The 14,307-nt window shown below is 49.0% G+C and overlaps 1 protein-coding gene across 1 annotated transcript; it reads right to left on the reverse strand.

Moving 5' to 3' along the window:
* Positions 1-12,076: 12,076 nt before the first annotated feature.
* CUNH16orf54 (chromosome unknown C16orf54 homolog) lies at positions 12,077-13,885 on the reverse strand. The gene has a single exon (XM_041666991.1). It carries the CDS (start codon positions 13,843-13,845, stop codon positions 13,168-13,170), a length of 678 nt encoding a protein of 225 aa, XP_041522925.1. The 5' UTR covers positions 13,846-13,885; the 3' UTR covers positions 12,077-13,167.
* Between the last annotated feature and the right edge of the window lie 422 nt (positions 13,886-14,307).

Consider the following 14,307-nt stretch of genomic DNA (forward strand, 5'->3'; position numbering starts at 1 on the left):
CCCCAGAGACCTTAAGTCTTTGAGAGCCCTAACTCCCGCTTCACTTCTGAAGAGGGAGAACGGAGTCCCCTCAGAACGGGGCACTGCCGGACCCCAGTGCAGGAAACGTGGGCCCAGGGGTGCTCTATAACCAGAAAGCCCCCAATCTAGAATTCCAGGTGGCATCAGGGCCTGAGAGGGATGTGTATTAGGAGACCCAAACCCGTGCTCTAGAATCTAAAATTAGCGAGTGAGCTGGACCAGACAAGGGGTGGGCTGTACCCAGTGGCCCTCGGGACTTCCTGCACTTGTCACATCCACAACCTTGCTGTTTTGTTTTTGCTTTTAGGTGCGAGCTCACGTAGCTTATATAGCTCATGTAGCCCGGGCTGTCCTGGAACTCACCATGTAGCCAAGGCTTGTCCTGAGCTACTGATGCCTAACCCTTCACCTCCCAAGTGAAGCCACTACACTTGGCTAATGTTAAAATTATTATTGTTTTTTTAAATTTATTTATTATATATATATATAGTGTTCTGGGCACCAGATCTCATTATAGATGGATGTGAGCCATCATGTGGTTGCTGGGAATTGAACTCAGGACCTCCGGAACAGCAGTCAGTTCTCTTAACCTCTGAGCCATCTCTCCAGCCCCATTATTATTGTTTTTAATGAACTCTGCCGTGCTGAATTTTAAGCTCAGTTTTGAACTCAGAAATCCCTTCCAGGATTCTCTGAATCTGTGAACTAGGAAGGGATTCCATTACCAGAGGAAAAGAAAGCAAAGGATTCCAGAGAAGCCAAGCAGAACACACCCTCCTTGCCGGAGAGAGATGGGGGTGTGGGTTTCCAGGCAGAGGCCCAGAGGTAGATAATAGTGTGTGCTCAAGTGGTTGGAGCTGGCCTTGGAAAGCCAGATGGCTAGGGGATGGGCTGGCTCCAGACCACAAAATGGTAGGTCAGAGGCTTTGGACTCTGTCCCAACAACAATCAAGTACAAGCTAGAAAAAGAGACAAGCCTATTTTCAGCGAGGAGTCAGTCCTACAAAGGAAGATGCCTTTGGAGAGGGGCAGGTGGCTGCAGGGAGTTGCGGGAAGCAGCCTGGGAAGGCTTTAATGTGGGTCTTGCCATGGAACAGGCTCCAGTAGAGCGGTGGTTCTCAGCCTTCCTAATGCTGTGACCCTTTAGTACAGTTCTTCGTGCTGTGGTGACCCCAACCATAAAATTATTCCCCTTGCTACTTCATAACTGTAATGTTGCTACCCTGACATGTAAACATCTGACATGTAGGTTACCTGATATGCAATCTCCAAAGGGGTCGAGACCCACAGATTGAGAAATGCTCGATGCTCGGGTAGAGGCTAGAACCTCTTAGCGGGCTCAGGGGGCAGAGAGAGGCTGGGTGTGGCTCAGGGGGCTTGGAGGGAGGGGAGGGCAGAAGAGGAGTCTCCCTTCCCACTTGGTGGCTGGCTTCCTGGCCAGCCTGGGACTAGGGCTACAGCATTCCTCCAGCTGCCCCGTGCCCAGTGTGAAGCCCATTTGACAAATGGCCGAGCTGACTTGCTAAGTGAAGGTGCCTACTGCCCCCCCCCCCGGGCTGTGGCATCATCGGGGCAGGCTGGTAGGTGAGAAGGGAGAAGCGGGACTGCGTGCTCTGGCCCAGATGTGCAGGTCCCATCCTCCAGTTGCTAATGAGGAGGTGTGGGCTGTGAGCATCTCCATGGTACCCAGAAAGACACTGAGACTCATGGGGTTGAGAACGCGCCAAGGAGGGTACATTTCCACACAGTGGCGGGCAGAATTTGAAAGCATTTTTCACCCCTCCCCATGGTGCTGGGCGCCGTTCTGGATGCTGCGTGTAGAGCAATAAGCAGGCAGAAACGTTTGTCCTTGTGGGGGTTGTATCTGAGCCCGGGGTTGGGGTGGAGTCGGGAAGAACAATGAAAAAGGAAAATTCTTACAAATGCCCTTGTGACCACCAGAGGGCAATGCAACCACGCGGTTTGGGGAGTCAAAAAGCCACTAGGCAAGTTGGCTAGGGACACTAAATACAGCGGCTACCTGTTCCCCAAGACTGGGCTGGTGATGGAGCATGCCTGTGTTCCCAGCGCTCACCAGACAGAGCCCGGAGGACTGCGTGTTCGAGGCCAGTCAGGTCCCCATAGTTCTGTTCTTTCAGAAGAGAAGAACACTAGGACTAGGCCTCGTGGCCGGAGCACCTGAGAAACTGAGGCCGGAGAATCACATTTTGGAGGCCAAAATGGGCTGCATAAATCTTGTCCCCAAAAAACTGGGAACCAAACAAAAGACCCTTGGGCAGGGAGGGAGTAGAAAGCTGGGTAAATTCTTCCACCTAGCTCAGTCCTGTCACAGATCCTCACCCAACTGTCCAGGGTAGCCTGGAGGCATGCGAGGCCCAAGCTCCGGGGCAATTCACTGGAGCCTGGGGAGCCCATTGACCGCCCCTCCACACTTTCACCTGCACGCTTGCCCCTCCCACAACCACTCACCTGGCTACCCAGCCTGTCTGCCATTTGCCGTCCTGCCCACCCTCCTATCCCACCCACAGGCTTACACTTTCATCTCGTCAGCTCTGGCCCGACCACTCAACCCAGTCACCACCTGAGGTTACCTTAGGCCAGAGCGGGAGGCCTTCCGTCAAGGACAAGAGGCCAGACTCAGTCAAGCAGGAGCACGTGAGTTTTCGCAGTTTTTGCGTGCCCAGGCCAGTGAAGGGTGGAGGCAATTGAAACCAGCAAGACCCTTTAGCAAGCCAGCTTTCGCACTTAGAGACGATCTCCCTGTGGTGTGATGACAGTCACGCATTGTTTCATAAGCCCTCGGCGGAGGTAAAATCCGCACGTTTCTACGCCTTTCTGCCTTGTTCTCACGGTGTCCCGAGTAATTGATCATTTTGGCTGCTCTGCTTTCTGAGGTCCTGAGCAACGAAGCCAAACTGTGAATTACAAAAAATCTAGTCACTCCACCGCTGGTAAATTTGCACTTATCCCTGTGCACACCAGCTTTCTCCAGGTAGTGCGGACTGTGTTCAACACGTTCTGGCCAGTGAGAACCAGCACAGCCCTTGCAGGAGCTAGGGGGTGAAGAGGTCACCCTACACCCCTAGTGTGGTGGGCATGCTGCAGCCTCCTTCCCCAGGGCTGGAGAGCGACCCCAGGGCTGGAGAGTGTCCCCAGGGCTGGAGAAGGACCCCAGGGCTGGAGAAGGACCCCAAGGTTGGAGAGCGATGCCAGGGCTGGAGAGCAACCCCAGGCCTAACCAGGTGAATAGGAAGAGGCTGAGGTCCAAAGCATCAAGGCCAGCCTGGAGCCTCTGGAGAGCCGATCAAAGAAACAAGGGCTGGGGAAGTAGCTCTGTGATGGGGTACGTCCTGAGGGACATGCACACCTGTGGTGCAATACACACGTGCAGACAAAATATCGATACATATAAAATAAAACAATTAAAAATAAAACAAACATAAAAACCTAGTGTTTGGCCTGCATGTATATACATGAACCACGTGTGTACACGGTGCCCGTGGAAGCCAGATGAAGACATCAGATCCCTTGGAGCTGGAGTTACAGACAGTTGTAAGAAACCATGTGGGTGCTGGGAATTGAACCCAGGTCTTCTGGAAGAACACCCAACACTCTTAACTTAATCATCTCTCAAGTTCCTAAAACTGACTTTTTCTTTTTAAATTTTATTTCCTTCTTTGGTTAAGTTTGCTTTATTAGTTTATGATTTCTGCTCTGCATATACAGCTACGTGCCAGAAGAGGGCACCAGATCTCATTATAGATGGTTGTGGGCCACCAGTGGTTGCCGGGAATTGAACTCAGGACCTCTGGAAGGGCAGCCAGTGTGCTTAACCACTGAGTCATCTCTCCAGTCCAAAGCTGACTTCTTGAATATAACACAGAGATGAATTTCATGAAAAGTTAGAACAGAGTCACATGATCAGATTTATTAAAATAAGGGATAAGGGTGGGTACATGGCACAGACCTTTAATCCCAGCACTCAGGAGACCAAGGCAGAGGGATCTCTGCTAGTTTGAGGCCAGCCAGGACTATATAGTAAGACCCTGTCTCAAAAAATAAGGAATAAATATGCATTTTGTATTTAAACATGAACATTGGGAATGAAAAAGAGCGTGCAGAGCCTGGGTGACTTAAGGAAAGACAGTATACACTTAAGTCTTGAGGCCCTGAGAGAACTTAGCTTTGGTGGCTTTACAGCGACTCAGTAGGGGTTTGTGAGCTTCTAAGTTACAGTTATTCAAAGATTGTCATTTCAAACAAGAATTAAAATGTTCCAACATGTGGGTTGCAAGGGCCAAACTCAGACTGTCGGGCATGGTGGCAAGCACCCTTAGCGAGTGAGCGGCTTCGCTGGTCCCTAGCTTGGTTTTTCATTTTGTTTTGTTTGAGACAAATTCTCACCATGTAGCCCTGGCTGACCCAAATCCACTATCCAGAGAAAGCTGGCCTCAAACTCACAGAGATCCATCTGCCTCTGCCTCCCGAGTGCTGGGATTAAAGGTGTGTGTCACCAGGCCTGGCTAGCTTGTTGTATTTTGGTTTTTTTTGAGACAGGGTTTCTCTGTATAACAGTCTTGGCTATCCTGGAACTAGCTCTTGTAGACCAGGCTGGCCTTGAACTCACAGAGATCTGCCTGCCTCTGCCTCCTGAAGGCTGGGGTTAAAAGCATGCACCACCACCACCTGGTTTAGCTTGTTTTTAACATCTCCCTTGGAGAGCTCTGTAGGAAGATGAACATCTCTGTGACTAATTTTACCCCAAACTCAGGGGCCTCTTTTCCTTCCCATGTCTCTGTAATTTCTGTCCTCCTATTTTGCGTCAGTCTGCACAATGCCAACTATTGAATTAGGATACGTACACATCACCATCAACATTGACTTCTCCTTTCTCACTCCAGTCTTTAACTCCATCCCCACCCCTCCCCAACCCCCAGTCCGGGAGTCCTCCCTTCTACTTTCCGCTTCTGTGAGTCAGGTTGTTTCCAGTGGTTTTACTCTGTGTAAACGAGAGCGTGACTTCTAGCCCTCTGCCTAGGTTCCTTATGCTTTGCAAATATTGACCCCTTTTCAAACACTGCTGGCAAATATTTTCTCCTAAGTCTGTATTGTCTCTTTACTCTGTCCCTTTATGCCTTCTAATCTCCTATTGCTTGTCAGATAAACACCAGACCTTTGTATCATCCATAAAATGATGGTCATCTTGATGAGGAGGAGTGTTCGGGCACGCCTTAGTCATCCCTATCACCGAGGCAAGGCCTTCCTGAATAGTTTACCTTTCCTGAACAATCTGGTGAATTCTGAGTGTGTCTAATCGGCTGAGCTGCCCTGGCTTTGAGTCAGTCCTCACACTGGTCTGGCTAATCCTGCAGGTGCCTCTTTCCCTGGCCTTGAGTAGCTTGCTTGTGTGTGTGAGTGTGCGCATGCGCGCTCACACACACACACACACACACACACACACACACTTATTGATTCCTTGCTGGGCACTTGAGAGGAACCCTACGAAGACTGGGGCTCCAGGCTGCTCAGCTCTGTCCTCTGGGGAACCATATTGAACCCTCCACGACTGCTCCCTGACTATCAGTTCTGTCTCCCTAGCTCGGAAAGTCCTTTGGGCGACTCCTCACTGGTTCTCTTATTCCCCCCACCCCCCTTTTTTTTTCTGGAGATTTCTTGTTCTGGCCATTGCTGATGGTCTGGAGCTTCCTGAATTGTGTCTTCGCTGTGGTGGTGGCAGAAATCCAGCTTCTGATGCTCCCTTCTGCCTGGAAGCCAGAGTCCCAGAATCCGGGAGTGAAATCGCAGAGTAGCAGTGTGCTCTTGGGATGAACACCGCAAACGCACACCAGCTTTCCGGCCTCCAAAGCTTTTCTCCGTTGAATACATGCCTCTGGTTTTCTCTCCATCTTCAGTCCCTCTGCTTTTGCTATTTGGGAATTCTGTCAGGTATATATTGATGAATTGGTCTATCAGCTTTTTGCTTTTGTTTTTGTTTTGAGACAGGGTCTCACTTTGTTGTCCTTGGCTGTCCTGGAACTCACTCTGTAGACCAGGCTGGCCTTGGACTCACAGAGATCTGCCTGCCGCTGCCTCCTCAGTGCTGGGAATAAAGGTGTGCCCCACCACCACTACCTGGCCATTTCCCATTTTAAAAATCATTTTGTCTTATATCATAAAAAGTATTGAAAAATATTCTTTGCGGGGCGGTGGTGGTGCACGCCTTTAATCGCAGCACTCAGGAGGCAGAGGCAGGTGGATCTCTGTGAATTTGAAGCCAATCTACTCTACAAGAGCTAGTTCCAGGACAGACTCCAAACTACAGTGAAACCCTGTCTGTAAAAAAGAAAAAGAAAAATATTCTTCTTCGATTCAATCCCCAATACCACCAATATTACTATTAAAATTATCATTATTACTTCAGTCATTGTAGTTTCCAGAACCTTTCTTATTTTTTTATTTTTTTATATTTATTTATTTATTTATTTATTTATTTATTTTGGTTTTTCGAGACAGGGTTTCTCTGTGGCTTTGGAGCCTGTTCTGGAACTAGCTCTGTAGACCAGGCTGGTCTCGAACTCACAGAGATCCGCCTGCCTCTGCCTCCCGAGTGCTGGGATTAAAGGCGTGTGCCACCATCGCCCGGCGAACCTTCCTTATTTTGGCATCTGAGCAGTTGCATGCCACCAAGGAAGTTTTGTGAACTGGATAAGCCACTCCACTCAGGTCAGTGGCTCTTGCTCCGTCCCCTACCAAGGGGACATTTGGTAATGCCATCTTGTCACAGCTACTGGCTCTTAGCTGGTAGAGAAGCTTTGAAATACCAAGAAAGTTTGTTGGAAAGAAGAATTATCTGTCTCAACATGTTGCTAGTATAAAAGTGGGGGGCTGTGACCTGAGCTGCCCCCACTCTTATCACCAAAGGCCCAGACAAGGGGCTCTGCAACCCATTTGTGAAGCCTTTTCAGAAAACTTGTTCAGCTCCGTGTGGAACAGACCTCTGGTTACTGTTTGACGTGCTCCATATGGCCAAGATATATTTCGTTTGGATCATAGAGGTAAAGATTTATGTACATTAAGAAATTATTGTTTTATCTGATTTTACCTAGAAATCTATTTCTGTCTTTCTCCTAAAAAATCAGGCTGGGCGGTGGTGGGCGCACACCTTTAATCCCAGCACTTGGGAGGCAGAGGCAGGTGGATCTCCGTGAGTTCAAGACCAGCCTGGTCTACAAAGTGAGTTCCAGGACAGCCAGGACTATAGAGAAACCCTGTCTCAAAAAACAAATAAACAAAAGCAAAAAACAAAAAACCCAGAAGACAAACAAACCAAAAATTCAGAAAGATGAGCTGGTGCATGTCTATAATCCCAGCACTCGGGGATGGAGACAGCAGGGTCAAGAGTTTGAGACCAGCCTGGATGCCTTGTGAGAAGCAGGAGAAGGGTTTGGAGATTCTCAGGAACATACGTTCTGTACGAATACGGGACCTGAGTTCAGATCCCTAACATCCACACAAAAGCCGGGTATGGAGGCATGAGTCTATAATCCTAGCACTGGGAAGGTGGAGGAGACAGGCCCATCCGTGGTGTTCATGGGCCAGCCAGCCCGGCCAAATTAGATTTCCAGGTTCCGTGAGAGTCTCGGTCTCAAAAAATAAAAAGGTGGGAAATGATTGAGAAAGATATCAACCTGTGGCTTATAGATACACACATACACATGCATCTAAGAGCATGTGTACACACATCCGCACAGGCATGAACATACATCAAAAAACTGAAACGGGGAGGAGTATTTATTGAGATTTAGGAGGCGAACATTGTTGGTATTCTGTTTTGCGAGGGTCCGTGAAAGAAAAAGGTCCCAGCAGAATGAATTTTAGGTTTAGCCAAAACAGCAGGGGAGCCAGTTTCCGGCTAACTGACTGCCCCTTTCTTCACAAAAAGTTTTTTTTTTATTATTGTTACACAATTTACACCCTTAGCAAGCAATTTCCGCTTACCAAAACCTCTTATCTGGAGTTGTTTGAAGGAACCATTTTTGCCCAGGCAATTTCCAGTCATAAGACTTCTTGGTTTGCCAATTTCTCTCATAACTAAGTTTTGCAAAGACTCTGAACCCTTCAGGAAGAACCCAGATGAGAATCAAACACTGCAAACAGAAGGTGACAGTAACAAAAGGTAGCATCATGAAAGGCAGTTCAAAGCCCAGGTGCCAGCACTGGGGAAGTCAAACCAGAGGCAGTGCCAGAGGCAGTGTTCCCTCGGATCTCATGCTACAGAGCAGGCAGTCAGGCTTGCCATGGGAGCCCAAGGCAGAGGGAGAAGACCAGGAATGGCGTGGGCTTTTGAAATCTTATCAGCCAGCCCCAGGGACACACTTCCTCCAACAAAGTCACACCTCCTGATCCTTCCTAAACAGTTCCTACTGGGACCTAAACATTCAAATAGAGGAGCCTATGGCGGAGGGCAGGGGGTCTCATCCAAACCACCACAATGATGTGGGTTGAATGTGAGCAGCGGCTTCATGTTCCTGAGACCACATTTCCCGGAAGGGACCACAGCCTCCAACTTGGAGATCAAAATGAATCCTTCCTCCCTCAAATAGTTTCTGTCTGGTATTTTGTCACAACCATATGACAAGTGACTAACACAAGGTACACTGTGAAAAACGGAGGGAGACAAGGCGGTAGTTAGGGAAGGAAGTGGGCAGACAATGGGTGGCTTGAGATGGTGGGGGTGGGGCCTGAAGCAAGCTTCCCTGAGTGTGTGGGAATACACCCGAGATAACTGTGAGGTTACACGTATCTAGACCACTTGAGTTCAGGAGGGACTTGAGGGTATGGCCACTCATGGAAGGGAAAGTGGCTGCAAGAACATGAAGCATTTTAGTCAAGGCATAGATTTTACTTCGGGTTACAAAACCCCACTGTGGCAGTGATTTATAGAAAATAAAATGTTAGTTTTTAACATGCAATAGCACTAAGTCGTGTTCCATAGAACCTCCAGTTCTTTCCCTCTGAGAGTTCAGCTGTTTCTAAGATACTGCCCTCGTCTGTGATCTTTCATACCATGTCTGGATTCTAGCACAGTTACATAGCTGTTCTTAGCTGCAATGGGTTCTAGAACAGTTACATGGCCGTTCTTAGCTACAATGGATTCTAGAACAGTTACATAGCTGTTCATAGCTACAATGGATTCTAGAACAATTACATGGTCATTCTTAGCTGCAATGGAGTCTAGCACAGTTACATAGCTGTTCTTAGCTACAATGGATTCTAGAACAGTTACATAGCTGTTCTTAGCTGCAATGGATTCTAGAACAGTTACATAGCCGTTCTTAGCTGCAAAGGATTCTCAGAAGTGGAGCCTTTCTTTTGGGCGGTCATGAAGCCCGTTACAAACACTGCTGTTGTTCCTGCAGAATAATGGGAGGATAGATTTAGAGGGGTTCTATCTGCTGCAGCTGGAGGCATGAACTCTGGGATCATTCAGGCAAGAGGCAGCTGAAGTTGGAATCTGCGCAGAGAGAGGGAGGGGCTACTCAAGATGAACTCTAAGAAAGCAGTCAGGAGAGGGGGTAGAGGGAGGAGCATGCACTATAGGGTCCCAGAGGGAAGAGAAGGTCTCCAGCTGAGATCAACACATCTAATGCCAGGCTGAAGAGATGGCTCAGTGAGTGAGATGGCAGGAAGAGTGTGAGCTCAACATGCCAAGAACCAAAGGTTAGACAAGAGTGATGATGATGCTCAGAGATTAAGAGCACTGGGCGCTCTTCCAGAGGACCCAGGTTCAATTCCCAGCACCTACATGGTGGATCACTGTCCTAGGGGATTTGATGCCCTCTTCTGGCCTCCTTGGGCACTGCACACAGGTAGTACATAGTCATGCATGCAGGTAGAACGCCCATACACATAAAATAAAACTTAAAAAAATAAAGTGGAGAGGGCCAGTGAGATGGATCAGTGGCTAGAGGAACCTGCTGACAGTCCTGATACACTGGAGTTCAATTCCAAGGACTTATGAGGTAGAAAGGGATAACCATCTCCTGCAGGCTGTACTGTGACCTTCACATATGTGGGGTGTGTGTGTGTGTGTGTAGTCTAGGAAAATAGTTTACATTAACTTCTGGCCTCCACAAGTCACATGCGTGCCTGTAACTCCAACATTTGGGGGAGTGAGGCAGGAGGATTGGTAGTTAAGGGCCAGCCTGAGCTAAGTAGTAGGACTTTGTCTTAAAAACCAGATAAGGGCTAGAGAGATAGCCCAGCAGGTAGGAGCACTCTCTGTTCTTGCAGAGAAGTCACGTTTAGTTCTCAGTACCCACACGGTGGCTCACACCATCTGTAGGCACGCATGTGGTGCGAATTCATAAATACAGGCAAAGCTCCCATACACAACATAAAATAGATAAATCTAAAAAAGAAATTAATTTAAAAAAATACCAAACTGGTATTCCTCCCTTGGAACCTCTCCCACTCTTGGGAGTTTCTTCTCACTTTTTTTTTAGTAAATCTACGTTCAGTATGATGAAGATAAAGAAAACTCTAACGACTCTATCCTCTTCAAAGGGAAATTCTTTCAATTCAGTTTGTTTGTTTTTCTCATTTGAGAAGGAATTTTATTATGCTGCTCAAACTAGACCTAACCCCTCAGGTGAGCCTGGCGACTAGCCTGGCTAGCTGGAGCTGCGGACCCTGGAGCATGCCTGGTCTCAGGTCTGCTGGATTTAATCCATTGATCAGCTGGCCTCTGTCAGATGCTTTTCCTGCAGAGATGTGGGCTAGAATCTCTTCCCCTCAGACAGTATGCAGAATCCAGATCCGAGTCCAGCGTGAACCTATAGATTATTAGGGTTACTCACTGAAGCATAAATGACTCAAAAAACATCTGCAGTCAATGAAAGACCTACCTCAGCCTGGGGATAACTCAGGAGCACAGCACCATGAACTGGCAGCTCCAGGAAGGGGTCCCCTCTTCTCGCCATTGCTCATTACTGTTCTTGAGCTTCCAGGAGGGAAAGTCTCCACGAAGAGGAAAGAGCTGTATGACACTATTGCCTTAGGCCTGCATCTGAGCAGCTGCACATCCTGCTAAAAATGCTTGCAGAGCACAATCACTCACAGAGTGGGAGCCAGACAATAGAGAGACCGAAAGGGCCAGGTTACTAATATCTCCGTCCACCCATCCTTCCATCCTTCATTTATAGAACCTTCCCCGCCAGTTTCACAGCTAGACACTCCCAATAAAGCACCTGTCCAGCTCTAAACTCCCTTATTGTTCAGTTAGAGTATGAGACCAAAACAAAAAACAAAACAAAACAAAAGAACAACAACAAAAACCCCACAGAAACCACTTTTCTGAAGTCTCCAAGTGGATGGTTCCAGGGTCCGACAGGGTTAGGTCAGGATCCAAGAAGAAGAGCCCTGCCTGGGTTTGCCTTCTACACTATGATGCCTCTCCTGGGTTCCTGCGATGTAGATGGACAGGCTCTAAACCCTGTCCCTTCCGTGTCCCTGGTGAACTGTTCTCTCCTCATACTAGAACCCAAAGCTCAGTCCTGTTTGCTGATGGCGAATGAGAAACAACTGTTCCCCAGCTCGTGACTCAGAGTCAGAGCCAGAGCCCCTCCCTTCCGTCCTCCCCACCCTCTCTTGTCCTTCCTTTCCTTTGAGACTAAGTAGCCCAGGTTGGCCGTGAACTTGGGACCCTCCAGCCTCTGCCTCCAATGTGCTGGGATTTCAGGCACGTGACACCTCTTTTCTTTTAACTAGGAGCAGAATCTGAGGTCAATGTCTCTAGTAAGCAACACTGCTTCCTTAGGACTTCATTGTCTACGCTGTATTTATTTTCATATTCTTGGTTTCGTTTGAGTCATGTCTCAATGCAGCATTAGCTAGCCAGGAAATCATAGACATCCCCCTGCCTCAGCTTCCTGTGTGATGGGATTAAAGGTGTGCACTAGCATGCCCGGTTTATTTTCACACTATCTTTTACTTGTGGTGAATAATAATAATTTTCCATTAATAGAGGCCATACAAAAAAAAAGATTCCTTTTAAAACAAATTTATTAAGCAAATAGCGAGCCAATTTAACTAAAAATCTGCATAAAGTAAATAATAAGACAAGAGGTGGCAAACCTGATACAGCAAAATCTTCATATTCTCGACTGAAGTTTGGGAGCTTAGCCTTCGAAGGACGGGCGACTCTCCCCACTATTGTCTCCTCTCCTAAAAGGGGAGTCAGCCATGGAGGCCACAGATAACTGGGACTCCGTTTCCGTGGGATGGGCCATTATAACTGAGTCTGTCTTGTAGCAAGCCCGCCTTGTGGATCCCTTCAGCACGCTGGAGGGAAAGATGGCGGAGGCTGTGTTTGGGGAGTTTCTCTTCTCTGGGACAATCTTCACTTCCATATTGGAACAAACTCAGTTCTTTTCAGTCCAGGCTTTCCTTAACAGGGAAGAATAAAACTCCGTGTTCTAGCATGTATGCAGCCTAAGCCGACGGACAGAGGAACCTGCTGATCCTTTTTGAGTCTGTGTCCTGACTCTAGTCAAGAGATGGCCGCTTCAGCTTGGCTCAGCAAATTCCATGTTGCCATTGAGTGGACAAAGCCAAGGCTTGTATAGTCACAGACTCCTTCTGGATCTGGCCTCTATTTTTTGCTGGAGGGCCTCGCAGTAGTCGGTGAGGATGGCTGGGCACTCTCAGAGTCTGTGTCTCTGGAGAGCAAGATCCCTGCCACCTCCGGCCCACATGATAGACACATAACCACCAGCATGGCTCTGTTGGTCCGGGTCCCATATGGGCCCTCTTCACTCCAATAAGGTGTCTTAGGTAAATTTGTACCCAGACACGCCATCTTGAAACCTTCTGGCCCACAGTCAACTAGCCTTGCCGACAATTCTCAGAGTCACAACCTGGGCAGTTTAACCAAAGCTGAACTTTAATGCAAGCCATGATCTACAGGCTGTCTACACTCTAGCCTGCCCACCAGGCAGATGTCAAAGATAGAAATTTCCACACAAAAGGCCCTAGGCTTTAGGCAGGGCCTAGAGAAACATCTGGAGTGAGGTCCAGGCCTGAGTCTGGAGCTGACCCCTTTCAGCCCCTCTGAAGTGGAAGGCTAGTCTTACAGGCTCTGAGGCTTCAGAAGCCCACACTGGTCCGGCCTTCCCGCTTCCAGAATGCAGAGATCTCTTCCAGGGTGACCCGAGGCTGGAGACCCCAGTCAGGTTCCAGGCTCCCTTGCCTTGTCCTCCAGGCCTTAGGGCTCCCAATCTGCATCCCAGCCTCTAGCCTTGTCTCAGGCTCAACCCAACTCACTAGGCCTGCGGCATGGAGCCTCTCAGCTTGGGTCTGAGGCCTCCAGAAGGTGCTTTGGGCTGGGACTTCCGGTGGGGTCTGGGGAGCTAAGGAGCTGGGAGCAGACTGTGGGATTGAAGGGGCTGGTGGGGCAGTTGCTCTGCCCTCCAAGGTTCCCCCAGGAGTCAGGGGATCTGGAGCCCTGTCCATCAGCAGGGGAATGGAGGAGCCATACCAGTCTTCAGAGCGCTCCCGGGCGCTGCTTGTGGGCTCAATCCACAGCTCTCCTCCAGGGCGCCATACAAGGATGGGTGCACGCCGACTGGGGTCTGGGTGCGGGCGACGGAACAGGCGTTCGGCCAGTACTGCCGTGGTTATGATGAAGAAGGCTACAAGAGAGGCCAGGCCCAGCATGATGGGAACACAAGGACCACAGGGCAGTACTGCCCACATGGCCACCTCCTCTGTAGGCTCTGGGAGCCCCTCCGGGTGCCCTGAGGGCTGCCCAGGAGTTGTAGGCATCTGGGAGACTCGGTGGTGCAGAGGGACAACGGGTGAAGCAGGGAATGTCTCTGCTAAGAGAAGGAACAGGAATCAGTGAGAGTTGGGGTCCTGGATTTCAACACAGTTCTAACAACCTGACTACCTCACAGCAAGGCAGTGGGTGGACCACATCTTGACTGGGACTGCAAATCATTGGCCTTCAGAACGTCAGGGACAGACTCGTGTGTGTGTGTGTGTGTGTGTGTGTGTGAGAGAGAGAGAGAGAGAGAGAGAGAGAGAGAGAGAGAGAGAGAGATGTAGGGCCCAGTCATGATAAGCTTCATAGGGACCTGAGTCTCAGTAGTTTACGCTGAGGCAATACCTGATTCCAATAAAGACCACAAACTGAGACTACCCAGGCACCACCCAGGAACAGACCATCCAAAGGAAACGCCTAACATCCAACCGTTGTAGATAGGATCACCTGCCAGCACACACTCA

The sequence above is a fragment of the Microtus oregoni genome, unplaced genomic scaffold (genome assembly GCF_018167655.1).
Source record: "Microtus oregoni isolate MIOR12 unplaced genomic scaffold, Mior012 000016F_ref0000370, whole genome shotgun sequence".
NCBI lineage: Eukaryota > Metazoa > Chordata > Mammalia > Rodentia > Cricetidae > Microtus > Microtus oregoni.

Coding starts and splice junctions, on each gene's coding strand:
- CUNH16orf54 (XM_041666991.1), bottom strand. CDS start 13,845: ATGCCTACAACTCCTGGGCAGCCCTCAGGGCACCCGGAGGGGCTCCCA.